The 27190-nt window shown below is 55.7% G+C and overlaps 1 protein-coding gene across 1 annotated transcript in view; it reads left to right on the forward strand.

The window, feature by feature from the left end:
• The window catches only part of DSCAML1 (DS cell adhesion molecule like 1), a 329633-nt gene extending 305845 nt beyond the window's left edge, over positions 1–23788 (forward strand). The window contains exons 20-33 of the mRNA XM_059707763.1: positions 3555–3694; positions 10291–10444; positions 12829–12946; positions 13223–13386; positions 13654–13752; positions 14305–14493; positions 14855–15142; positions 16476–16631; positions 18574–18604; positions 18753–18871; positions 19660–19812; positions 20417–20611; positions 21081–21392; positions 22792–23788. Of these exons, the coding sequence (XP_059563746.1) occupies positions 3555–3694; positions 10291–10444; positions 12829–12946; positions 13223–13386; positions 13654–13752; positions 14305–14493; positions 14855–15142; positions 16476–16631; positions 18574–18604; positions 18753–18871; positions 19660–19812; positions 20417–20611; positions 21081–21392; positions 22792–23267 (2594 nt within the window). The 3' untranslated portion in view covers positions 23268–23788. The remainder of the gene's footprint in view (positions 1–3554; positions 3695–10290; positions 10445–12828; positions 12947–13222; positions 13387–13653; positions 13753–14304; positions 14494–14854; positions 15143–16475; positions 16632–18573; positions 18605–18752; positions 18872–19659; positions 19813–20416; positions 20612–21080; positions 21393–22791) is intronic.
• The last annotated feature ends 3402 nt before the right edge of the window (positions 23789–27190 follow it).

Raw genomic sequence — 27190 nt, forward strand, 5'->3', positions numbered from 1 at the left:
GACCTACAAACTCTACAGGCAATAATGTAAAGAAATCCATGCCTAGGCTCATCATAACAAAGCTGCTAAGCAAAAAGTACAAACAAAAAAATCTTAAAAGAAGGCAAAGGAAAAAAAGACCAGTTACCTTCAAAAGGACAACAATTAGATTGTCATCTAATTTATCAGAAATAATGGGAGCCAGGAAACAATGCAATGGCATATATAAAGTATGAAAGAAAAGTAGTTATCAACTTATGACTGTATACCATGCAAAAATATCTTCAAGATTAAAATGAAATAAAGACATTTTCAGACAAAGACTGAGGGACTTTATCATCAACACACCTACCCTAGAAAAATATTAAAGAGCATTCTTTAGCTAGAATGAAAATGACCCCCTGTGAAAGCTTAATGATGCAATAAGGAAAGAAGAGCAATTAGAAGGTGAATATATGGGTAAATATCAATTAATATTGACTATATAAAAATGATGATGATGATAATGTTATCATCTTAGGGAGGATCTAAAATATATGCAGAATTGAAATGTGCAACAATGGCATATACATTGGAAGAGGGCAGCTGGAAGTTCTAAGTCCTTTGCATTGGCTGAGAAAAGTGCCAATTAATGATATCAGACTTTGGTAAGTTAAAGATTCATGGTTTAATCTATTCAGTAACCACTAAAAGTAATTAAAAATTATATAATAGCCAAGCTAAGCGGGAGAAATAGAGTATTTTTAGGATACTCAATCCAGAAGAAGGCACAAAAGGAAAGAAAAGCAAAATAGTGGGACAAATAAAAAATATTTAGTAAGATAGAATATTTAAACTCAAATACATTAATAATTGCATTAAATATAAATTGACTAAGTTCTCCAATTAAAGAGTAAACACTATCAAACTGGCTAGCAATGAAACAAAACCCAAATATGTGCTGTTTATAGGAGACATCTCAAACATGAAAGTATAGAACAGTTCAACATGAAAGGGTGTAAAAAAATAAAAGGCATACCATGCAAACCCGTCTAAGAGAAAACTGGAATATTAATATCAGACATAGTAGGCCATAAGGCAAAGAGTTATCTATATATATAAAAGGCTAAGTGTCCATCTGACTGGTAGATAAGATGTGCACTGATCACCACGGGGCAGACGCAAAATGCAGGAGCTGCCGTGACGCGCACTGAACATTTAACAACAAACGGCACCGCGGACCTGGCGCCGACAAACCAACACTCGGCTTCCCCCAAGTGGGACACAGGCCCCACTACCACCCCGGAGCAGCAGCCCACCAAATCGCAGCCAATGCTGCCAAGACCCCATGGCACAAAATGCGGCCCACAGCCCAGCTCAGCCGGGAAACGGTCACTGTGGGCGCCAAGTAATGACATCACATAGCAACACCCGGCTTCCTCTCCTTAGTGACTAGCCTCCTTAGAGTTTCTTCAGCCCAGGAACACAACTTGCTTTATAGCCAGGTGCAAACATTTCACACTTTAACCAAATGTCTGTGAAGTGTTTTCCTGTGCCTCATCTCATTTGATCCTCACGTAAGTCCTGGAGCAGGTAGATAGGAGACTCGGTGGAATCCTATTTTCTTTTTATTAGCCGGAAAACGGAGATTTAGAAAGCTTAGAAACTTAACCCGACTGAAAAGAAGTAAGAAATGGTGGACCTTGAAAATGACTTCAGGTTTTCCCACTGTGCAGAATATAGTCAAACGCTGCTGCAGTTAAATATTTTACCCTTTGTTCTCCCTGCGTGATCTACAATAATAATCTGCTTTGTGTTGATATTTACTGCTGTGTTGCTAACAATTACCTGAAAGAGAAGTTGGGGTGCTTCACTGGTCTGGAAAAAGTTTAGCTACCTCAGAAAGCAGCTCTAATTAAGCAAGTTTATTCTATATTATAAAAGGCTAAGTTGACTTGCGCATGCACCATACATATAAAGCTCTCGCTGGTGCCAATTGCATGCGTGTGGTTTGATCTGTCATTGTTGGTCATGAATTTGGTTGACACTTCTATTATAGAGAAAGGGCGAATAGCAATATTAAAGTATTTCTTCGAATTAATTTCCTTTCAATGTGCACCAATCCATGCACCAGGACACTAGTTAGAAATAAAAAAAGATACTTTGTTAGGATAAAAGACACCATTTACTAGGCACAGAAAACAGTTCTAAATTTGTGTGAACCGAATAACATAACCTCAAAATATCTAAAAAGAAAAACTGACAGAACTAGAAGGATGAATAAACAAATCTACAATCATAGTGGGAAATGTCAACATACCTCTCTCAACAATGGATAAGGAAAAGAGCACACAGGATAAAGGGTAGATTCGCACAGTGCAGTTAGCACACCTGCCCAGCGGCCACCCACAGAGCTCCGTGCTCCACCGCTGCGAGGTGCAGGGTGAGGGCCGTGCGGGCCGAGTGGCGGAGGGAGGGCACAGCAGTGAGGAAGGGTGGAGTCAAGGGCGAAGACCAGCTTCTGAGCTCGGGCCTGTATGGGTGATGATGCTACTTCTAGTTCTTTTATTTAACCCAGAATTGTTGACCACTTACTAGATTCAAAAAAAATAGGTAGCTGCTAGAAGCTGAGAGGGAATGCACAAGTAATAATGGTTGTAATTTATTGAGTGTCTTCTATGTGTCAGGCATTATGCTGGGTGCTTTATTTTAATGAGCACGAATTCTCCCTACAAACCCTTAATGTGGTTTTGTTATGTCCATTGTATAGATGGGGAAACTGAGGCTCAGAGAGGTAAAATAAGTTGAGTGAGATACCGTCACTATCCACAAAGGTGTGTGAAAGCTCCCAGGAGGGAAGGCAAGCGCGCAACCACACGAGGGAGAGATGGAGAAGGAGAGTGGGCTGAGGGCAGGCAGGCCCAGAGCGGGGGCAGGGGAGGTCGGAGTCTATATGAATGACACCCACTTCGACGTGGCTCCCAGAGACTCTGAGACGAGTCAGAGTCCAGCCAATTCTAACATAGACTCTCCCTCCTGAAAACAGGAAGGGCCTAGCCAGCACCGCCAAGGCAGTGCCTTGGCGCACGGCAGCAGACAGGCATCCACGGGCTGACCACAGCCCTTGACCCTCGGGAGCAGGCCCACTCTGTGAGACTCTGAAGCCCTGGCTTCACGTTGCTCAGAGGCCAGGAAGAGCAAAGCGCCCAGGGCATTTGTTTGGCCTGAATACACTTATTAGTCAGTAGAGCATTGGGGTGGAGAGCAGATTAGGGTCTTAGGGATCAAGATGAATTCCTCATGGGTTTTATTTCTCCCCTGGGAGTCCTAAATCCTTGGCTCTAGCCAAACAGCTCTGATGCTGGCCACCCCCAGTGCCTTTATCTCAGAGACTTTGTTACATGCCCAAAATGATCACCTTTCCTCTCCCACCACTTTGCCAAGCTGGAACCTCCCCCCTCTAAGCCATAGCTCAAGGACACCTCCTCCAAGAAGCTCTCCCAGATTGATCGGCCTCACTCTCCCCAGCATGTCATTCTTTCCCAAAGGCTGTGCTCCTTCTTTCTCTAAACTGACCCCGTCTTCTCCCTGCTCAGTTCCAGGTCCCCCCGCGGGCATCAAAGCCGTACCTTCGTCTGCCAGCAGCGTGGTGGTGTCCTGGCTGCCCCCTGCCAAGCCCAACGGGGTGATCCGCAAGTACACCATCTTCTGCTCCAGCCCCGGGTCTGGCCAGCCGGTAAGCAGGCCCAGGGCTGAAGGGTAAGGGGACGAGAGGAAGAAAGAAGTCCCCTGTGGGTCAGCTGGCGTCCAGGCCAAACCCTGGGGCTGTGTCTGTCTGTGTTTCTACCTGGGTTCAGGCATAGGAACGGGCACTTGTCACACGAGAGTGGCCGAAGCCTCACCCAGTGTCCATCTGAGTCAGTCCTTGCTCCAGGGGTGGCAAGGTTTCCCAATCCCTGGAGGCTCCTTCGAGTCAGGGGTCACGACCGGGCAGGCCCGAGAGGGAAGCCGGGCCGAGGTCCTTCTGGTCTGACGGACCAAGAAGACCCCTGGCAGGCCCCAGAGCTGTTGGTTGCCTGGGCACTGGCTGGTCCGTGTCTCTAGAAAGGGGGTGCTTTTCAGGTGGTCGGTCTGGGCGTGGAGGCTGCGGGCTCTGCCCTGAGAGCCCCTTCAGCAGGGAGCCAGCTGGAGGGAGGGAGGAAGGAGGGAGACGGAGGACAGCTGAGCGGGCGGGGACATCTCTCCAGACCAGGGCCTGGGCCCAGTGCCGGTGAGCAGACAGAGCGGCTGCAATATGTGCCCAGACCCTGGGGTGAGGGGTGGCCCCCAGGCCAGGGCACAGTGCCCTCCCACTGAACCCGGGAGCGAGAGGATGAGGGCGGCTGCAGTGGCTATGCACCCACATCCCATAATACACACCTTCCCCTCTGCCTCCTCTCCAGCCCCTCAACCGCAGAGCTGCTGGCCTGCTCTGGTTACGAGAGCAGGAGCAAGGACACCTGCCCTCAGCAGGCGTCCGGTCGGGGGGCCCTAGAGGGGCGACAGCAGTTAGGGAGTTGTGCGCGGGGCTGTCCTGGCTTCAGGTTGGTGTTGCCTTTCCATGCCATCTGTCTGGCTTCTTTGACTGGATGGCATTTTGAATTTGTGAATTTCACCCACATTGTTGTGCGCGGCATAGACAGTCCACTCTCACATCTGTGCGGGTTTCTGTTTACGCACATGTTACAAGCTGTTATACACCCATGGGCATCTGGGTAGTTTTCAGTTCGGAGCTAAGACGAACGGTGCTGCCGTGGGCATTCTCGTGCATGTCTCTGGTGCTCATCGTCCCTGCGGGGCGCGTACCTAGGAGCGGAATTGCTGGGTCATGGGGCCTGCAGGTGGTGGGCTGGGAGTACCCTGCCATGGGTGGTGGTTGTGCCAATTTCCAGCCGATGTCTTCTGCCCCCTCTCCCCCTCCCCCACCCTTACACACACACACACACACACACACACACACACACACACACTCCAGGCTCTCCTCACACTAAACTTGTCACATCTGGGCGCCCACAATGCCTTTCCACAGCATGACACCCTTGCCCACTGCTGCCTCCTGCAGGCGTCCTCCCTCTGTCACACGTTGGGTGGGCCGGAGGGCAGTGAGCTGCCCACGCGGGTCTCCGGCACTAGTCCGAGGGGCCTGTGAGGACAAGGGCAGCATCTTTTCCATCTTTGGGCCCGAGCTGCCAAACACTGCACCTGGAACATCATTGCCGTGAAAAGCACGCAGCCGGCACCTGCAAAGCTCGGGCATCAGGCCGTTTCCTTCAGACACGGGCTCTCCAGCTCGGTGCCTGCTGTTCGGATGCGGAAGTCTTCCCAAAGGATGGGGACCCAGGAGCCCGGCCTCCTCATTCGCGTGGGCTGGAGGAGCCCCCTCCACGGGCCCAGAGAAGAGCTGCTGCTCCCCATTCCTCCCTCCTGCTGCTGAGACGGGCCCTCCCTGCTCCCTCTTCGTGCCCGAGCGTGTCGGGACCTCCTCTCTCCTGGGAAGGTTTCCCATCGGACAGTGTCAACAAGGGGCCGGTGCGCTAGTGAGAGGGGAGCCTCAGCCACATTTCGGGGTAGGGACCCGGGGACCTAACCACCGAATTCCAAACACCTGCTTGACAGATCCATTTCTGAAAGGGCTCGGGGAGTGAGCGCGGGGCGGGGCTCGCCTGTGTGTGCGCGGCGTGCAGAGCGGAGGGTAGGCGTGCGGGTTGGAGACAGATGAGCGTGTGTGTGCGCAACCCTAGAATAGACGTGGAAAACTACATATGGCGCTGGCTCCCCACAAGTTGCGCCTGGAGACAGCCAAGCTGCATTGAGTCCTGTTGGAAATTTTACCCAACACTTTAAAACATTTGTTGTTTTTCTCTAATTATCAAAATAATGCAATTTATTGTGGAAAATTCTGTAAATATATAAAAGAAAGAAAGGAAAGCAAAAATTACTTATACTCTTATTCCCTAAAGAGAAGAACTGGCAATGTTTTGGTATTCAGCCTTCCGGTATTTGATCTGTACATATATTGTGGGTTTTAGGTGTATGTGCGTGTTTTGTTTTGTTTTTTAATTAAAATAAGCCTGGCCAGCATGGCTCAGTGGTTGAGCGTCGACCTATGAACCAGAAGGTCATGGTTCAATTACCGGTCAGGGCACATGCCCAGGTTGTGGGCTCGATCCCCAGTGAGGGGTGTGCAGGAGGCAGCTGATCAGTGATTCTCTCTCATCAATGATGTTTCCATTTCTCTCTCCCTCTCCCTTCCTCTTTGAAATCAATACAAATATTTTTTAAATAAAATTTTTACTTTCTTTTTTTGTTGTATTGTTGACACTATTACAGATGTCCCCTATCCTCCCCTCCCCCTTTGCCCACCTCTGAGTAGCCCCTACCTACAGTCTGTGTCCATTAGCTCTTTGACTAATTTCTTCACCTGCTTTTATCCAGTCCCCCTCCCCTGCCCTCTGACATCTGTCCATCTATTCCATGTATCCACGCCTCTGGCTCTGTTTTGTTAGTCAGTTTATTTTGTTCATTAGATTCCCCATATTAGTGAGATCATATGGCTTTTCATATAATATAGTGGGCACTTTCCAACACCATCAAATATTTTTTAAATATGATCTTAAATGCATGTTTGTACATAATCTATTTAACCACTCCTTCCATTATTTTATATTAATCTACTAGGGGCCCGGTGCACGAAATTCGTGCACTGGGTGTGTGTGTGGGGGGGAGTGTCCCTCAGCCCAGCCTGCCCCCTCTCACATACTGGAAGCACTCAGGCATTGACCCCCATCACCCTCCAATCACAGGATCGGCCCCTTGCCCAGGCCTGACGCCTCCGCCAGAGGTGTCAGGCTTGGACAGGGGACCCCCATCTCTCCCTGATCACTGGCTCTGGCCCCCGCCCAGGCCTGAGGCCTCTGGCTCAGGAATCATGCCTGGGTAGGGGACCCCCATCTCCCTCTGATCGCTTGCTCCACCCCCCGCCCAAGCCTGACGCCTCTGACCCAGGCTTCAGGCCCAAGCCTGACGCCTCTGACCCAGGCTTCAGGCCCAAGCCTGACGCCTCTGACCCAGGCTTCAGGCCTGGGCAAGGGGACCATCATATCCCCCCAATCCCCAGCTCCGCCCCCCGCCCAGGCCTGACGCCTTGGTCAGAGGAGTTGACCCTCATCACCCTCCGATCACCAATCACCGGATTGGCCCCTTGACCAGACCTGAGGCCTCTGGCAGAGGTGTCAGGCCTGGGCAGGGGACCCCCAGCTCCCCGTGGTTGCAGGCTCCGCCCCTGCCCAGGCCTAACGCCTCTGGCCTGGGCGTCCCGCCCGGGCAGCAGGGACCCGCAGCTGCAGCGGCCCCGCGATTGTGGGCTTCGCTTTAGGCCCAGGCAAGGGACCCCTAGCTCCCGGGACTGCCAGCTTCGACCGTGCCCAGCTCCCATCTCTGGCTCCACCCCTACTTCCTGCTATCACTGGCCAGGGCGGCAAAGGCGCCTGATTCTCTGATCATGGCTGGGGGGCAGGGCAAAGGCGGCCCCAGGGCCGCCTTTGCCCTGCCCCCCAGCTCTTAGCTCCCCCCTGGGTTTCCGATCACTGTCAGTGGCAGGGGGCTTCTTCCTGCTTTCCCTTTCACCTCCCTGCATTGTGCCTACATATGCAAATTAACTGCCATCTTGTTGGCAGTTAACTGCCAATCATAGTTGGCAGTTAATTTGCATATAGCCCTGATTAGCCAATGAAAAGGGTATCATCGTATGCCAATTACCATTTTTCTCTTTTATTAGATAGGATTTTCAAATTTTCACCATTATAAATAATGCTTCATTGAGACATAAATGTCTCTATGCTTCTTACAGTAAATTTCTGTAGGAATATTCTTAAAGTTTGCATAGACATTTGCAAATTACCCTTCAGAAAGTTTTCACCCATTTGTGCTTCCACTAGCATGGTAAGTGCATTCTTGTTCCTTGTTCCATGTTAATCCAAAGTATTATATATTTTTCATCTTTGCCAGTTGGATTTTTTTAAGTTTTTTTTTTCTTTAATTACTAGTTAGGTTGATTATTGTTATATGTTTTTACTGGGGTTTGTTGTTTTTTTCATCGTTGTCAATTCATGTCCCTTGTTCATTTTTTATTTACATGGCTTGTGTGTTCTTTTTCTTATTGATTTGCAAATATTCTTTGCATATTAAGGATAACAGCATTTTTTATTATATAGGTTGTAAGTGTTTGATAGTTCATTGTTTGCCTTTGATTCTATTTTTGGTGTAAAAACCTGTATATCAGGTTTTCTTTTCATATAATTCAAATTTATAAACCATTTCCATTTATAATTTTGCCTTTGCTTTTGTGATTAAAAGACGGATAACCTATCATTTTTTATTTTGTAGTTTTACTTGTTTTATATTTTTTTCAATTGATTTCAGAGAGGAAGGGAAAGGGAGAGAGAGCTAGAAACATCAATGATGAGAGAGAATCATTGATTGGCTGCCTCCTGCATTCCCCCTACTGGGGATTGAGCCCACAACCTGGGCATGTGCTCTGACTAGGAATCAAACCAGGGAATCAAACCAGCGACCTCCTGGTTTAAGGTCAACCACACCAGCCGGGCTTACTTGTTTTATTTAACCTTTGATCCACTGGAACTTTACTTGGGAGTATGGTTGTGTGTGTTTTTAAGGGATTTCAGCAGATTCTTGGGGAGTCCCGAGTAAAGAGAAGTGTGCTGGATAAGATGCTAACGCTTTCGAGAGGAAGCCAAACCCTTCCTTCCCTGCGTAGAGAGAAATGTGCACGCAGGTACACACTCACACGCACAAGCAGCTACACTCAACTTTCTTCACACACACACACACACACACACACACACACACACACACAATGCACCACACATAGTAGGCAGAGCTGTATTGCTTTCTTCATTTGCAGCAGAGAAAACTGAGGTCCCAGGATCCCTAAGAGACATTGGAGTCATGTCTAGTGAGAAGGGCAGGCAGGTGCTAAAGCCACTACCCACCCTACCTCATGCACGGACATGAGCACAGATGTGCACACAGTCCCCCCACTACCAGGGCCCAGGGGGCTCTGCAGCTTCCCCCAGCAGGGACCTCCTGGCTTCGAGGCCAGATCTCCATGGGGGAGGGGGGAGAGGAGTTGGCCAGGGAGTTCTCCGTCCATTGCAGAATGCCTGTGCCTTCTCCTAGCACTTCCCTGCATACAGCCTGGGCCCCTGTTGTCAGTCATGGGCCCTCAGCCCCACCATGGGCACAGAGACCATGCCTCTGGGACTGTGGAGGTCTGCCCCTCGGCATGTGATGAAAGCGTCTGCATGTCTGTGTGTCTGAGTGCGCATGTGCACATATGTGGGCACGAGCCTGTGACTGCAGAGATAACTAATTATTAGCTCCCTCTGGCCTCAGGGCCCCCCATCTGTTCCGGGGGCTCCCCCTCCCGAGACTTCCGCCCTGATTTCAAAGAGGCTCTAGTGCGGTCCTCCTCCCCCTTCCCTGCAGCCGACCAAAAAATAACATAAAATGAAAGCCAGCCCATCCCGCCTGCGCCGGGAAGAGGCTGCCAGGAGGGCTGCAAACTAGCGCTTATCAAAAGCTCCTGCTCAAATTCATTTCAATATCTGAGCCTCTGGTTTCCACGGTAACATAATCTTTTCATCAAAGCAACTGGTAAAACCACTGGGATCTGATATTGTTTTGTTGGCAACTTGTCAAAACTGTCATTTGGTTAAAAAAAACCTATAGATTTATAGAACCTACAGCTATAGACAGGGTCTGCGCCGATAACCGGTAATGAAGTGCTGCCTGGGGAAGCTCTCCGTCCCTCGCCGCCCCTTCGCCTACCCCTTCGCCCGGACCTGGCTTCCTGCAGAACCAAGGAGCCGTGATGAGGGCTGGGGGCGTCGCGTGCGGACAGGCGGGGGGAATCGAGCACGGTCATTTCCCTTCTTCCAGAATCTCCCTTTCCCAAGCTTTTGCTGGGACCCTCCCTCCTCTATTCCCCTCTCCCCACTCCCTCCAGCTTTCAACCAAAACACACACATCCCTGGCCTTGGAGCCGCAGTTGCCAGCCAGGGATGGTCAGTGGTACCTGAGGCTGACCCAGCAGCCCGGAGCAGGCCCATCAGCTCCTGGGCGACGACCAGGGCCAAGGAGGCAGGATGTGCCTCCCCTTGCACAGCCCCGAGGCCGCCACCTCTGAGCCCAGGGCCCCAGGGCGAGGTTAGGGCTGGGGGCTGGAGGCCCTGGGACCTGGGGTCTCAGGACGTCTTCGCCTCCACCCCACAGGCTCCCAGCGAGTATGAGACGAGTCCGGAGCAGCTCTTCTACCGGATCGCCCATCTGAACCGAGGCCAGCAGTACCTGCTGTGGGTGGCGGCCGTGACCTCTGCCGGCCGGGGCAACAGCAGTGAGAAGGTCGTCGTCGAGCCTGCTGGCAAGGGTGAGCAGCCTGGGGCTGGGCAGAGGGACAGAAGCTTCCAGGCGCTCTTTTCTGGAATTCTGGTTCTGCACAAATAGGGAATGTCTCCCTCCACCCTGCCTGAGGTCCACTGCCTCCCTTCTGCATCCACCAAGACTGGGCCTCTGCCGCCCCCTGCTGCCCAGAGAGCCTCACGACAGGCTTGAGGCTGCTCTGGTGCCTGGGGCTGGGGGCACGGAGCACCGGCCCCCCACTTCAAACTCTACTCTGGGGTTAGAGAAGGGGGAGATAGCCCCTTGCAGCCCCAGCAAACCCTTTGTCCCAGTGCTCAGCTCCTCAGAGGGCCGAGGCAGGGTCCCTGCCTGCCTGAGCAGGCCCCGTCCTGAGCCTGGACACCTCACACACAGGGGGCCACCCCGCTCGCTGGTTCGCTCCGGCAGAAGTCTCACTGAGTACGTATGGTGGAGGAGGCTCTGGGGAGAAGCCACACGGGTGGTGTAGCCTGTGCTTGGCCTGCAGGAGTGCCCACTGAACCCCTGACCTGGGACACGCGTGTGCCAGGGAGCACATGCACACCACCTGACAGGGCATGACGGTTCTGAGGCCACAGCCCCATGGAGGCAGAGGCGGCCACACAGAGCCGCAAGGCTGCCTCTGTGCCAAGCCTGAGGCTGCGGGGGGCCACAGCCTCTGACTCCGGTTCACTATTTGATGCTGGGCTTCCCTGGGCCCTTCCTGCCGGCCCCACCTCCTCCCACGGCCACCTGACCGCTAGCCCAGGGCCCAGAACCAGAACTCAGATGGGGTTGGAGGAAGAGGACTTTAGCTGAGACACAGAAGGCATCAGCCCTCCCCTGACACAGGCTCAGAGTCAGCTCGCACGCTGGGCCCGCAGTGGGCCGGGCCCCAGCCCTGCCCGTGAACTTGACATCCCATTTACAGCTGAGCAGGGGCGCATGGCCTGTGGGGCGGCTGTGACAGGTGGGCTGGTCCTCCTGGCTCCCCACTGGGGCACTGTCCACGCGGCTCAGCGTCTCTAACCTCCCCTGACCCTTCTGCCCAGCGGCACTGCCACCGCCTTCTCCTAAACGCATCTCCCGCTGGAGGAATGGCTGAGAGGGAGAGTGCCCTGGGCAGCGGGCACTGGCCTGGCACAGGGGCTGTGGGCTGTGTCTCAGCAGAAGGCTGAGCCTTCCCCTGTGGGCGTGAAGTGTCACATCCCGGACTCTGTCCTTCCCAAAACACAGTCACACATCCCCGTCCTGTCCTCACAGCAGCCTGTGAGGCAGGAGGGACATGCTGTGCCCCGAGTGCCACGCCTGCCCTGAGGGCCAGGCAGTTCAAGGCCAGCCCCGGCCACACGGTGGCCAGACGGTGGAGCCGGACCAGAACCCCGCCTCCAGAGACCTGGCACTCTCCCCGGGCCCCCAGGACCGCTCTGTGGCCCCAACAGAAGCCATAACCGGGGCCCCTCAGCTCCATCCAAGTCTTTCCGGCCTCCAGGCGTCCTCTCCGCTTGAGCACCCCTTTCCTTCTCAGCCGCCCCCAGATCCTCCCTCCTGCCAAGGCTCGGTGCCGCCCACCCAGGGAGGAGCCTCAGGCCCTGCGCTGTAGCCCTGCACAGGCCTCCTGCGTCTTAACCTGCCATCCCCCAGGAAGGCCCTGGCTGAGAAGGCCCCTCTGCTCAGAAGCACTACGGCCGCTGGTTCATTTCCAGCCCTACTGTGCGCCTGGTGGCCATGAGGTTCCTGCCAGGACCACCTCTCCCTGAGCCCCCACTCCTCCCATATCTCCTGTACCCCCCTCTCCTCCCCCCTCTCCTCCCCATCTCTCCTGCACCCCCTCTCCTCCCCCCTCTCCTCCCCATCTCTTCTGTACCCCCTCTCCTCCCCCCTCTCCTCCCCATCTCTTCCGCACCCCCTCTCCTCCCCATCTCTCTTGCACCCCCTCTCCTCCCCTCTCTCCTGCACCCCCCTCTCCTCCACATCTCTCCTGCACCCCCTCTCCTCCCCCCTCTCCTCCACATCTCTCCTGCACCCCCTCTCCTCCCCTCCCTCCTCCCCCATCTTTCCTGCACCCCCTCTCCTCCCCCATCTTTCCTGCACCCCCACTCTTTCTTCCGAGAGCCTTGTCTCCATGAGGACACTCCCACCCCTGGGCTGGCCCAGCTGGACCCAGCAGTCACCCTCACCGAACGCACTGTGTTTGTCTGTGACTCCTCGGCCTCATGTGGTAGCTGACCCCTAATAGCGCTGATACACTCCCTGCACCCACCCCCAACCCCAAGTCCAAGGTTGAGGTCAGGTGGGAGAGGCAGGACTGTCTGTGAACTTTGGGGAGCCCTGAGAGGGGGGCCAAGGCAGTGTTGGGTGCAGAGGGGCGGCCTCACCCTCTCCTCTCTGTAGCCCCAGCGAAGATCATCTCCTTTGGGGGCACCGTGACCACACCCTGGATGAGAGACGTCCGACTGCCCTGCAGTTCGGTGGGCGATCCGGCCCCGGCTGTGAAATGGACCAAGGACAGGTGTGTGGGGCCCGGAAGGCGGGTGAGCCCAGAGAGGAACCCGTAGGTCCATCTCAGGAGCAGGCCTGGCCTCCCGACTCCTCTCTGCTGGGAGTTCAGGATCTCCCTTCCCCAGATGGTCGAAAGGCCAAGGTTCCTAGACAGCCCCGGAAGTCCTAAGTAAAGCCCCACGAATCAGGCACCCCTAGCAAGCCGCCTCCTGCTCCCAGCTCCATCTGCCCGCAGACCCGGGGGAGGCCCAGGGGAGGGGTGCGTGCCATAACCCATCCCCCACAGTGAGGACTCGGCCATCCCCACATCCGTGGACGGGCACCGGCTCATCCACGCCAACGGCACGCTGCTGCTGCGCGCGGTCAAGGCGGAGGACTCGGGCTACTATACCTGCACGGCCACCAACACCGGGGGCTTTGACACCATCATCGTCAACCTGCTCGTGCAAGGTGAGGCCCGTGCGGCGGGCGGCCGGGCGGGGCGGGACCGAGAAGCGGTGGAAACCCCATCGTGTGAGAGAGGGGGCTGTTGAATGGAAGAGAAAGATCAATCCGCCCCCCCCCCACACCCCGGGAAAGCGACCCTCAGGGAAGGAGCAGGTGTGGGGTGCACCCAGGGGTGGGAAAGCCAGTGCCTCGCCCTCCTGCCCATCGGGACGCCCCAGTCCCCATCCTCAGAAGGCGGCCCTGTGGTGAGGGCTGCGGCTTTCCCCACAGTGCCCCCCGACCAGCCCCGCCTCACCGTCTCCAAAACCTCCGCCTCCTCCATCACCCTCACCTGGATTCCAGGGGACAATGGGGGCAGCTCCATCCGAGGTGAGAGGGGTCTGCCTGAGGGGGGGACCCAAGGGAGGGAACCTGGGGGGACGGGGGGCGGGGGACGCGGGAGAAGTAGCACCCCGGCCTGGCCTCTGGGCTTTAGCCGCTGGGGAGCTGTGCAAACCCGGGAAGTCATCCTCTTCTCCGGCCGAGTGGACGCGCCCCGGGGTGAGAGCTTCTCAAACCTGAACCCGCCCGTGACTCACCAGGTCCTGCAAGAAGCCCTGGCGCAGGGCTGTGGTGGGCTGAGCGCTGCATGTCCAGCAGGCGCCCGACCCGCTGCCGCGGGCACGCGCGCAGCACAGGGGCTAAGCAGGGTCCCTTTGAAGCCTCAGGGCCTGCTCTTCTGCCCCTCCCGCCCTTGGCCTCTAAACCCCAACATGAGAACTGCAGAGAGCGGTAACACTCACTCAAGGGCCTCCCAGGTTTGCCTCTAAAGTGCATGGGCCGCTCCCAATGAGCAGACCCCCCCCGCCCCCCGGAGCCCAGCCCCCACGATGCCAGCACCCTGGCCAGTACCGCGCCCTGAGCCAGGCAACCTCCCCGCAGGCTTCGTGCTGCAGTACTCGGTGGACAACAGCGAGGAGTGGAAGGACGTGTTCATCAGCTCCAGCGAGCGGGCCTTCAAGCTGGACAGCCTCAAGTGCGGCACGTGGTACAAGGTGAAGCTGGCGGCCAAGAACAGCGTGGGCTCCGGGCGCATCAGCGAGATCATCGAGGCCAAGACCCACGGGCGGGGTGAGGCCTGGTGACATGGCGGGCAGGAGGGCGCAGGGAGGCGGGAGGCTACAGGGAGATGCCGCCCAGCTCCCCTCAGCTTGGCGTCTGGACGAATCCCAGTAGGAAGCATGGGTCCCCCTTCCCCACTGGGGTGGCAGGTGCTTGTGCCTCTCTCCTTCTGCCTGCATCTCCCTCCTTCGCCGAGGCCTTCTCTCCAGTCCTTCCCGCCTCTCCCCTCCTCTTCCCTAGGCATCTCACTGCCACCTGTGCCAACCACTGCCCCCTGGAGCCGCTGCAGTCCCCAGGGACCTGGGCCAGCCCAGATGCATGACTCCCTCCCCTCCCAGTCTCTCTGACCCCTCTCTCCTCTGGCCCCCAGAGCCCTCCTTCAGCAAAGACCAGCATCTCTTCACCCACATCAACTCCACGCACGCGCGGCTGAACCTGCAGGGCTGGAGCAACGGGGGCTGCCCCATCACGGCCATCGCGCTGGAGTTCCGGCCCAAGGGCACCTGGGCCTGGCAGGGCCTCCGGGCCAACACCTCTGGGGAGGTATTTCTGACCGAACTACGAGAGGCCACGTGGTACGAGCTCCGCATGAGGGCGTGCAACAGCGCTGGCTGCGGCAACGAGACGGCCCAGTTCGCCACCCTGGACTACGATGGCAGTGAGTCGGGATGTGGGGGGGATCGACACAGATGCTGCGCTGGGGGCTGCCAGGGTAGCTGGTAGAGAGAGCGACTAACAAAGAGAAAAATCAGCAGGACTGTCGTCAGGAGAAAGGCTGACAGGTGGGTACAGGCAAAGGCAGCAGCAGACTGGCAGGCAGGCGGTACACTAGAGACAGGTAGACAAACAGGTCTGACACTAGGGTCCGGAGGCGGAGCCATTGCTTCAGAGACGGGGAGGGATGTACGGCTGAGGCCCTGCCCTCTGAGACTCGCTACTGACTCAGGATATGAGGCAGGAGGGGAGGGCTCGCTGCAGTAACAGAGACAGGGGCACGGCTCCGGGCTGAGTCCAGTGGAGATGTTTCTTGCGCTCATGCAGTCTCCTGGGGGCTGGCTGGCCACCAGCTTGTAGCTCTGCCATCCTGAACTGTGACCTCCAAGATAACCGGAGAGAGAGGGAGAAGGCTCCCCACTTCTCAGGGGCCTGGGCCAGGAGGTGACACCCCTGACGCCTAGTCATGCTCTGAGGTCCGGGACGAGGCGCATGGCTGTCGCTGGGACGTGCACACAGCACCTGGGTATCGGTGAGCACTAACTGGTGTCTGCCACATGGGACACCTCGCACATGACGCACACACGTGCACACGTGTGCACCCACATAGACACACACAAACATGAAAGGCGTCCAGAAGGCTGCATTCAGAGGGACATTGTCACCAGCTAGACGAAGTCTGCCCGGCGAGGGGATGGCTCAGGCAGGAAAGGCTCATGAAGGAGAGGACTCTGAGGGAGGCTCTGAAACAGGCACAGGGCTCGGCCGAGGGCTGTCAGCAGGAGACGTCGCTGCCTCCTGCCCCTGCAGGCGCCCAAGGCCAGCAGACACTGTCCATGGGAGGGGTGCAGGGAGGGAAGGCGGTGTACATAGTAGCTTTTGTCTTCATCTGGAGAAGAGAACCCAGGATCCCACCGCCCTGACTTCTCTCTACGGAGATTCTCACCATCTCACCCGCCCACCCCACCTGCCCAGCTGGCTGTGGGAATCCGAGCCCAGCCATCCACCCTTTAAGAATGAAGGTGAACTCCAACAAGAGAAGCAGGTTCAGGAAGTCATTAATATCAGAATGTAGTGTGGAAATACCCCACTGTTCATGGTTGTCCTGGTGGGACCAGAATTTGGAGGAGCAGAGGGGAGGAGCTCTGCACCAAGAAGTGAAGGTCTGCATAAGAACGAGGGCAGCAAGAACGATCCCAGGGCTCCCCCACCCATGGGAATCTGCATAGCACCCAACTCACACGGGACACCTGACTCTCTTCCTCACCCCCATCCAGGCACCATCCCTCCCATCAAGTCTGCTCAAGGCGAGGGGGACGACGTGAGGAAGCTGTTCACCATCGGCTGCCCCGTCATCCTGGCCACGCTGGGGCTGGCTCTGCTCTTCATCGTACGGAAGAAGAGGAAGGAGAAACGGCTGAAGCGGCTGCGAGGTGGGGGGGGTTCCTTCCTATGGCCTCTTGGGCAGGAGCGCTGACCCTCAGCCCCACCGGCCACCTTCCACTGGCTCACAGCTTTCCCTGGACAAGAGGGAGTGCCCGTGTGCACTTGAAAGGAGCTGCGCTCTGACCTTCCAACCCTCCTCATGTTGACCGGTGCCTTCTCTGTGCCCCCAGGACTTTGTGCCTGTCCTAACCAGGGCTGACTTTTAGAGGCTCACACTGGGAAAGCCGTGTTGCTTGTTAAAAGATTTTAAAATGTCCTTGTTGATTGGTAAACAGATGTTGCTCCTTTCACCCTAGATGTGCCGATCTCTCACACAGGACCCCCGTGACTTTCCCAGGGCCCAGCCACTAATGAGCATGCCTGCAGGGTTCTTTAGGGCCTCGCTCATTCCTGACTGGACAGTTTCCATGCACACCCATTTTCAAATATTTTGAATATCATCCCCTGTCCCCACATCTAATAGTGCAGCGTGGCATGAATGGGTCTGATTTACCTCGATTTGTATAGTGTCTGACACCTACTAGCTGCTTAATAGATGTTCACCACTCTTTTGGAAAACATTTATTGAGCATCTGGCAGACATTGGAGATCAAAAGATGAATGAAGAAGGAACAACATGCCCTTAAAGAGTTAACGGTTTAATGTGAGAAGCCAGGGCACAATAGCAGCACAGAGAGGAAATGACTGACACTGCCCAGGGTGCTTAGGAGTTGGGTGAATGATGAATGAATGGTTCAAAGGATGGTTGGATGGCTGCTGGACAGATGGGTGAACAGATGAACGGATAGATGGTTGGATGAGTGATTACATAGTTGGATGGAAGGTTAGATTATTGATTGGATGGTTGGATGGAAGGATGTATAGATGGAAATATGGTTGGAAGTATGGTTGAATAAAAGGTTTATTGAGTAAATGGTTGAATGGGTTGGTGGTTGTATAGATAGATGGATGAAGGAGTGGATGGATGGATGGATGGATGGATGGATGGATGGATGGATGGATGGATAGGTGGTTGGATTGGTGAATGGATGGTTGGATAGATTGATGGTTGAAGGGATGCTTGATTGTATAGATGTATATTTGGATAGATAGAAGGATGATAAGATGAAGGGATGGTTAAATAATTAAATGAATGGATGTTTGGATGAATAGTTAAATAAATAAATGCATAATTGAAAAATGGTTGGAGAAATAGTTGGATGGGTTGATGGTTGAATGGATGGGTAGTTGAATTGGTGGATGATGGATGAATAGTTGGATGGGTGAATAGATGACTGTGTGACCAGTTGGACAGGTGAATGGACAGGTGTTTGGATCAATAATGAATGGATGAATGGATGGTAGATGGATGCATGCCTGGAACTAGATTCACTCTGACAGATCATTCTGTTATCAGGGGGTTTAATGGATTAACCAGGACCTTTGCTTCTCCTCGCTCACCAATTTTACCCTGAGAGTCCTAATCCTACTCAAGGGCCCTCTGAAACAAGCAGGGCCCTCCAAATCCACCCATGGATTTTCTAGGGGAGGGATGCCCTGGAGGAGGACATGACACTTCTTGGTTGATAGTCATCTGGGGCTTCCCGTTGACCACCTCTACTGCATCCTCCACTCTCTCCCCTCCCCAGCAGATAACTAAGGAGAGACCCACCATTGGTGCCATTTTCCAGTCTGCTCTGGTGCCTTGTTTAATTAGAGTCAGGAACCAAATGGAGCTCTTTATATACCCTCCCCTTTGGCACGGACCTTCCTAGTAGATAAAAGTCTGAGGAAAGGAAAACATGTTTTAGACTGTTCTAGAGGTCCTTACAGTTCTCCCTCTCCTTCCCAAGAGACCAGCCTCGGTCTCAGCTCTCCCACATGCCTTCTCCAGTTCTCATCCTACTCAAAGTCCATTCTCACCCAGCCCCTCTCTCTACTGTTTTGCAGATGCAAAGAGTTTGGCAGAGATGTTGATAAGGTGGGTTTTATATAGTTGCTTCTTCTCTCCTCTCCTCTCTCTTCCCCACTGCAGGGGACAAGCTTCAATCCCCGCTGTTTTTGCAAAAAACCCTCCCCCAACCCCTTATGGCTGCTGAGTCACCCACCTGTAGCCCTTCTCCCCACAGCAAGAACAACCGAAGCTTTGACACCCCCGTGAAGGGCCCCCCCCAGGGCCCGCGGCTACACATTGACATCCCCAGGGTCCAGCTACTCATCGAGGACAAGGAGGGCATCAAGCAGTTGGGTGAGTGACAGGTGCCACAAGCTCCTGCCCTGTGCAGAGTGCTTCCCAGGCCGCACACACCAAGGGCAGCCACCAGGCCTCACCCAGTGCTGTGGTTCTCACCGAAGCCCTGGCAACAGCTCAACAACCTCCAATGCGTTGCAGCTTCTCTCAAGAGCTGCTAACGCCCTCGCTGGTTTGGCTCAGTGGATAGAGCGTCAGCCTGCAGACCAAAGGGTCCCAGGTTTGATTCCGGTCAAGGGCACATACCTCAGTTGCAGGCTCCTCCGCAGCCCAGACGGTAGTCAGGGCTTGTTCAGGAGGCAACAAATCGATGTGTTTCTCTCACATCAATGTTTCTCTCTGTCTTTCCCTCTCTCTTCCACTCTTGCTAAAAATTAATGGAAAATATCCTCAGGTGAGGATTAACAAAAATAACAAACAAACAAACAAACAAACAAAAAAAGCTGTTTCCTTCTCTAAGGCAGTGGTTCTCAACCTTCTGGCCCTTTAAATACAGTTCCTCATGTGGTGACCCAACCATAAAATTATTTTCGTTGCTACTTCATAACTATAATGTTGCTACTGTTATGAATCGTCATGTAAATATCTGATATGCAGGATGGTCTTAGGTGACCCCTGTGAAAGGGTCGTTCGACCGCCAAAGGGGTCGCCACCCACAGGTTGAGAACCGCTGGTCTAAGGGCTCGTTTTCCTGGCGGCTCACTGGATAAAGACAAAGAGAAATTTGAGGCTTAAAGACGGTGCCTCTGGGGAAGGGGTCCTGCTGATTGTTTTTCTTCCCCCAGGAGACGACAAGGCCACCATCCCTGTGGCGGACGCTGAGTTCAGCCAAGCTGTCAACCCGCAGAGCTTCTGTACCGGTGTCTCCTTGCACCACCCGGCCCTCATCCAGAGCACCGGCCCCCTCATCGACATGTCCGATATCCGGCCAGGCACCAGTACGCATGCCCCCGGGGAGGCAGCCCCTCCCGCACAGTGTGTCTTGGGCACAGCATGGGGCAGGGGTGATGTTTTCAAAAATACAAAGGTGGGACCGTGTGGGAGAGCAGGAAGCGCAGTGGAGTGAGAGCCTGGGCGCCTGGCCTGCAGACCTCCTACCTGTGACTTTGGGAACTTACCTAACCTTATACCCCTGAGCCTGGGTGTCCTCACCTAGAGGTGTTGAGGGGTTTGGTGTTCTTGCCTCGAGGGCCTTTTGCCTCTAGCCCTGTGGCTCCAGACATGCGGGTAGAATACATCAAGGGCTGTAGGGAATGGGTGCACAGTCAGGAGGAGAGGTGGCCTTCTTCCCAGGCTGAAGGGTAGAGAAGACCAGGATGCTGCCCACTGCCCCATGCCTGGCTGCTCTCGCTCCTCTGCCCGAGGCCAGCTGTGTGGTCAGGAAAGGCAGCCTGCTCAGCGCTCCCAAGGGAGTCCTGTGGCTGCGTCTGCCTCCTCCCTGGCTCCCCACTGCCTTCTGCCAGAGCCCCAGTGCTCCCTGCACTGTGAGGGTAGCAGTGCTGGCAGGATTGGAGGCAGCTGGCTCTCGCTTCCTTTGTGCAGACCCCGTGTCCAGGAAGAATGTGAAGTCAGCCCACAGTACCCGGAACCGGTACTCAAGCCAGTGGACTCTGACCAAGTGCCAGGCCTCCACACCTGCCCGCACGCTCACCTCCGACTGGCGCACCGTGGGCTCCCAGCACGGCGTCACCGTCACTGAGAGTGACAGCTACAGCGCAAGTCTCTCCCAGGACACAGGTGAGCCCAGGGCCCTGCCTGTTCCTGCTCCCGCTCGCCCAGTCCCATCACCCAGCTCCCCCTGCCGTTTTCCCAACTCCTACCCGCCGGCCCATGGCGCCCAAGACACTGTCAGGTCAGTTCCCCGCTGGCTGCTGGTGCACTGTGTGGCTGTGACACACACACCAGGCCTCGCTGAGCCCTGCCTGGTCGGGGTTTCAGGTTGCTCTCCCCCAACATAGAGAAAACAGTCTGCGTGGTGTCTGCTGGAGGAGTTGCTTAGTTCCCAGAGTGTTTGCCCCCCAGTCCATAACCCAGATCCCAATTCTGCTCCCTTCGCAGTGGGCGGGCAGGGTCTCAGCCTGGTTCGCCCACACCTGCAGCCGGGCTCTCAGGTGGCCGGGGAGGGGCCGGGGGAGCTGCTCAGTCTGGTCTCGTTGACTCCCTCCTCCCGGGAACCCACGTATTTCCTCCGCCCCCGCCTCCCCAGACAAAGGGCGGAACAGCATGGTGTCCACGGAGAGCGCCTCTTCCACGTACGAGGAGCTGGCCCGGGCCTACGAGCACGCCAAGCTGGAGGAGCAGCTGCAGCACGCCAAGTTCGAGATCACCGAGTGCTTCATCTCGGACAGCTCCTCGGACCAGATGACCACGGGCACCAACGAGAATGCCGACAGCATGACGTCCATGAGCACACCCTCCGAGCCCGGCATCTGCCGCTTCACCGCCTCCCCGCCCAAGCCCCAGGATGCAGACCGGGGCAAGAACGTGGCGGTGCCCATCCCTCACCGGGCCAACAAGAGTGAGTGCCCAGGCCACCTCCCCCGCTGCGGCCCCTGCCCCAGACCCCATGAGCCCTGCTAGGCCTGGCCCTGACGGCACCTGCGGCCTGCCAGCCCCGGGGGTTCCCTGGCAGTGTGGGTAGTGCAAAGAGCAGGACTTGGGAGCAGGCAGACCAGGGCCCATGTCCTGTTCAAGCTTTTCATATCTCTGTGGCCTTGGGCAAGTCACCTCACCTCTCTGGCCTCGCGGTTGTAAAATGCAAATGATCACGTATGCTTTTCCGTGTGGAGCGGGCATTAGAAATGATGCACATGCATGGCTCACAGTACGTTCTCACTAAGTAGTGACCGGTCTGAAGCTATGTCAGTATGGAAGGGGCTCCCCTGGGATCAACTGCCCAGTGGCCGCTGGTCCCAATGCTGCGAACTTAATCCCGACCCAACAGCGCGATCCTGGCGACTCAGCCCATGAGCCAAGCCCCCTGGTGGGCAGTGCCCTAGCCTGGCTGAGAACCACCCCACGGCAGGGGCCTGGCCAGGGCATACGCCCCTTGGGGTTGGTGGGGCAGGTCTAGGATGAGCGGGGGCAGGCGAGGGAGTCCATCAGCAGGTATTGGGGCACCACAGACACGGCCCAGGACGTCACCCCGTGAGTCTGGTCTGTTCGACACTGTCTTTGCTCAGTGGCCAGGCTAACCTGAGGCCCGGGGTCACCTAGAGAAGGGCCTGGGGCAACAAAGGTCGAGGACTCAGGAGACCAGAGCCCCGGGTGCGCCCACCCCTCCTCACTGGGTGAATTTGGGCAAATTACTTCATCTTTCTGAACCTCCATGTCCTCACTTGCAAAATGCAGGCAGCCTTCCCAGGGGGCTGCGGGGCCAAGTGGGGTCATCTGCGAAGGTGCTGGCAGGCCAGCAGGACGTGGCGACAGTTTCAGAAACGAAGGACATTCCGCCTGAGAGGCTGTGCGGGGAGCGCGAGCCCGCTCTGGGGGTCCTCCGAGGGCGGAATCAGGTTCACGGCGCAGAAGTGGCAGGAGGGACAGTCCTTTTCTCCTCCCGGGAGGAGACGCGTGCCCCAGCCAGAGCCCTCGGGAGCCTGCTCCTCAGCAGGGAGCCCTCTGCGGCGGCCGCACGGCTCAGAGTGGCCACTGACCCATAAGCACCAGCTCACCAGCGGCCGCTGTGCCAGCCACTGTATTGAGGGCCCGTTACCTTCCTCACCGCTCAGATGTCCTTAGGGAATGCGATTAGCCCCATTTCACAGATAAGGACGCTAAGGCTCAGAGAGGTCAAGTAACTGACCTTTCCTCAACCCTTCACTGCCCATCCCGGGGAGGGCTCCTAGCCAGCACGGGGGTATTGAGGGGCGGGAGGTTGGCTGAGCCCCGCCTCTCACCTCCTCTGCTTCTCCGGCCAGGTGACTACTGTAACCTGCCCCTGTATGGCAAGTCGGAGGCCTTCTTCCGAAAGGCAGAGGGGCGTGAGCCCTGCCCCGCGGTCCCGCCCCGAGAGGCCTCCATCCGGAACCTGGCCCGAACCTACCACACCCAGGCTCGCCACCTGACTCTGGACCCCGCCAGCAAGCCCTTGGGCCTCCCCCACCCAGGGGCCCCCGCTGCCGCCTCCACGGCCACCTTACCTCAGAGGACTCTGGCCATGCCAGCGCCCCCGGCTGGCACAGCGCCCCCAGCACCCGGCCCCACCCCCGCCGAGCCCCCCGCTGCCCCCAGTGCTGCCCCTCCGGCCCCCAGCACCGAGCCTCCCCGGGCCGGGGGCCCAAACACCAAAATGGGGGGCTCCAGGGACTCGCTGCTCGAGATGAGCACGTCGGGGGTAGGGAGGTCTCAGAAGCAGGGGGCAGGGGCCTACTCCAAGTCCTACACCCTGGTGTAGGGCCGACCTCGGCCCGTCTGCACCCCCAGCCCTCAAACACCAACTCGGCCGCTTTCCTGAACCATCAACGTTAAACTGACCGGCAGAACCAACCCACCATGACCACGACCGCGTTGCGAACACTTGTACATAGGACTCTTTTGTACAAATGAAACTATTTTCTTCTTCTCCGTGAAGCCAGGGCACAAAGAACTTGACAGTACATGTCACCCCCACCCAGAAACCACGCGTGGAGTGAGAGATACACATGCACATAGGAGCACAGCAACCAACTATGTCTGTGTATTTCTCTCACCTTATTTTGAGACAGAAGCACAGACTCGGCAATTTCTCCTCCCCCGCCCCCTCCCCCTAATCTCGGTGGTTTTGACAAAGTCCAAAATCCCAACTCAGAGACACTGCATGCGATGTCACTGTCCCACAAAAGCCAGGAGTTGCTTCAATTTGCAGATGCTTATGTGTTAATACCTTTTTCTATGAAAAGAGACCCAACGCCGTGTGCAATAAAGGTTATGTTTCTACGTGGTGGCTTTCTCCCAGCTGGCGGGGGGGGCGGGGGGGATGTGTTGGGGGGAGGCCCTGTCCCAGGCCATCGTTTCGCACAGAGAGGCTTTCAGAGCTTCTGGGGGACTGTTAGGGCCAGGTGAGCCTGGGGTGGGGAGGGAGGTCATCAGAGGGCGAGAGGGCTGGTGGAGGGGGCACAGAGCTCAGCCAGGAGAGTCAGGCTGGGTCCTGCTTCACCTGGTTCGGAGGAGTTGGCGACCAGGTTCCAGGTGAAGGGACAGAACCAGACACTAGGGAAAGCCCGGCGAGCAGTTGTGGGGGGACCTCCCTGCACCGGGCGGGGGCAGGTGTAAAGAGGGCCCCTAAGAAGGGCAAGGGCGCTCCTGAGGTCTGCACTCCCAACCAAGGCCAAGTGTGCGAGGGGAACGTGGAAGGAAGGTGAGTCTGTGCCCTCGGCTGAGAGGAGGAGCTGGGAAGGGCCCAGCGGGCTGGGGAGGAAGGCGGGGGTTTGTGCCTGCGAGCGGAGGCCACAGTGAGGGCTGCATAACTGAGGTGCACGGCTCTCCATAATCAAGGAACTTATTCCGTAAACATTCCCTGAGCATCCAGTGAGCGGGCCTGGGGACAGAAGAGGGGCGGAGGAGGGCCCCTTGGGGACTCCTGGGTCCCTGGGGAAACTCCATCTCAGGCCCCACACCCAGGGCCCACCCCAGAGACCCAGTGGTGGATTAAGGAGAACAGGGAGAACAAAGCTCTGCGCTCCAGGCACCTGCTGACGGGCCAGCTCCGCTCCAACCTGGAGGACAGGGCACCCCCTGGGCTGCTGGCACGGAACTGCAAGCAGCAATCAGGCCGGGAGATCTTCCCTGGCCCTACACACACACACACACACACACACTCACACACACACACACACACACACACACACTGGGCCCTGGGAAATCACAACTCAGCCCCCGCTCCAACCAGCACACATGGAAGAACGAATCCCAGAAGCCAGAGTGGAGGGAGCCAGCCGCCAAGGATGCAGGGAGAGCCCTGTGCAGGCTGAGCAGAGCCCTTTCTGTGCATTGGCTCTGGGAACCTCCTCGCTGCGCCATCTCCATCTCCACCTGAAAGGAAGAAGGTGGAGCTCGGGATTCAGCAAATCACCCGAAGTTAGAGGGGCAGGGAGAGACAGAGAGGAGACGCAAACTCAGAAGAGTCTGCTGCCTTCACCTTGGACGCGAGTGCCTGTGGGTGCTGCCCGGGGAAGAGGCCCCAGGACCAGGTGAGCCAGCTGCATCCCTGCACTTCCTGGCTGCAGCTCCGGTCCGTGTGCAGCTGTTACTGACCCAAAGGGCATGAGCCAGTGTGCGGGCTGGGTGGCAGGGAGCCCCACATGCTCCGCCCTGGGGAGGGGCAGTGAGCGGAAGCAGGAGGCAGGTCTGGACCTGAGGTGGGCCAGATGGGAATCGAAGGATTTGGAGAGGCAACAGAGGAGCAAACTTTGAGCCAGGGAGAACAAAGCTCTGCGCTCCAGGCACCTGCTGACGGGCCAGCTCCGCTCCAACCTGGAGGACAGGGCACCCCCTGGGCTGCTGGCACAGAACTGCAAGCAGCAATCAGGCTGGGAGATCTTCCCTGGCCCTACACACACACACACACACACACACACACACACACACACACACACACACACACACACACTGGGCCCTGGGAAATCACAACTCAGCCCCCGCTCCAACCAGCACACATGGAAGAACGAAGCTTGTGTTCGGCTGAGCTGGGCCCCTTCTTGTAAACAGAAGGCCTGGAGATTGAGACAGGCTTGTGCAGAACCCACCCGATGTTGTGTGCCAATTGCCTCCACCCTCAGCGTGTTCTGTAGCTGGACCACAGCCTGGTTCAGCCGCGCCCAGAAGCTGGCTCACGGAGCAGCTGAACACCTGCTCCTCCTCGCTGAGCTCGGAGTCTGGGGCAATCCTCACAAACGTGGTCTGCTCCTTTCCAGAGCAGCACTGTGTCCACCACAGGCGAGGCCACTGTCTGGCTCAGAGCCTTCACACTCAAAGTGGGGACCACAGGCCAGCAGCGCTAGCGTCCCCGGGAGCTGGTGAGAAATGCACAGCCAGAGGCCTCCCCCAGACCCACTGGATCAGACTCTGCCTTCGAGGAAAATCCACAGACGATATGGATGCACAGTCAAGTTCAAGAAGCCCTCCTCTAGCAGGCCTTCCGAGAGGCCACGCCCTGCCCTCCCACTGCCAACAACCCAGACAGATTAGTGGGTCTCACACTTGGTTGCACATCAGATTCACCTGAGGAGCTTGTTTAAAAAAAACAACAAGTCCACCCAGCTGGCATGGCTCGGTGGTTGAGCGTTGACCTATGAAGCAGGTCAGGGTTCGATTCCCGGTCAGGGCACATGCCTGGGTTGTGGGCTCCATCCCCAGTAGAGGGCGTGCAGGAGGCAGCAGATCAATGATTCTCATCATTGGTGTTTCTAACTCTCCCTCTCCCTTCCTCTTTGAAATCAATAAACATATATTTTTTAAAAAACAAAAACAAGTCCAGATCTCACCAACCGCAGTGTTTGTGGGTGTACAGCCAGCATTTGCTTTGGGTTTTATGTTTATTGCGGTAGAAGATATACAACATAAAATTTACCTTTTTTTTGGATACGGGTTTTTTTCACGTCTTTTAGGGAGAGGGTTGGCGTGCTTTGGGTGGTACCTGGGATAGGAGTAGCCTGGGGAACAGAAGCAAGACTTTGCTCTTGTCTGACTTGAACTGTGAGTGTGGTTTAAAGAGATGCGTACAGATACACTGCTCTGCCTTTTTCTTGTTGTTTTTGCCAATTTTTAAACTTATTATGATTGAGGTGTATTTGGCAATAACATACTAGTTTCGGGTGTCCTACATAATCATTCAACCTCCGTGCATATGGGAAATGATCACCACGGTAAGTCTAGTTAACATCTATCACCACACATAGTTATAAAAAAAATATTTTCTTGTGACGTGAACTTTTAAGATTTACTCTCCTAGCAACTTTCAAATATGCAGCACAGTATTACTAACTACAGTCACCATGCTTTATTTTCCCAGGACTTATTTATTTTATAACTGATTTATTTTGACCACCTTCACCCATTTTGTCCAGCCTCGGCCCCCTGCCCCTTGGCAGCCAGCAATCTGTTTCCTATAACTATGAGCTTGGGCTTTATTTTGGTCTTGTTTCTTCAAATTTCACAAACAGTCTTTATCTGACTGATTTCACTCATAATGCCCTCAAGTTCCATTCTTTTGTGGCAAAGGGCAAGATTTCCTTCTTTTTGTGGCTAAACAGTATTCCACTGGATGCTTACACCACACCTTCTGTATCCATTCACCCATCATTAAACACTTAGGTTGTTTTCATACCTGGGCTACTGTAA

The sequence above is a fragment of the Myotis daubentonii genome, chromosome 9 (assembly GCF_963259705.1).
Source record: "Myotis daubentonii chromosome 9, mMyoDau2.1, whole genome shotgun sequence".
Classification (NCBI taxonomy): domain Eukaryota; kingdom Metazoa; phylum Chordata; class Mammalia; order Chiroptera; family Vespertilionidae; genus Myotis; species Myotis daubentonii.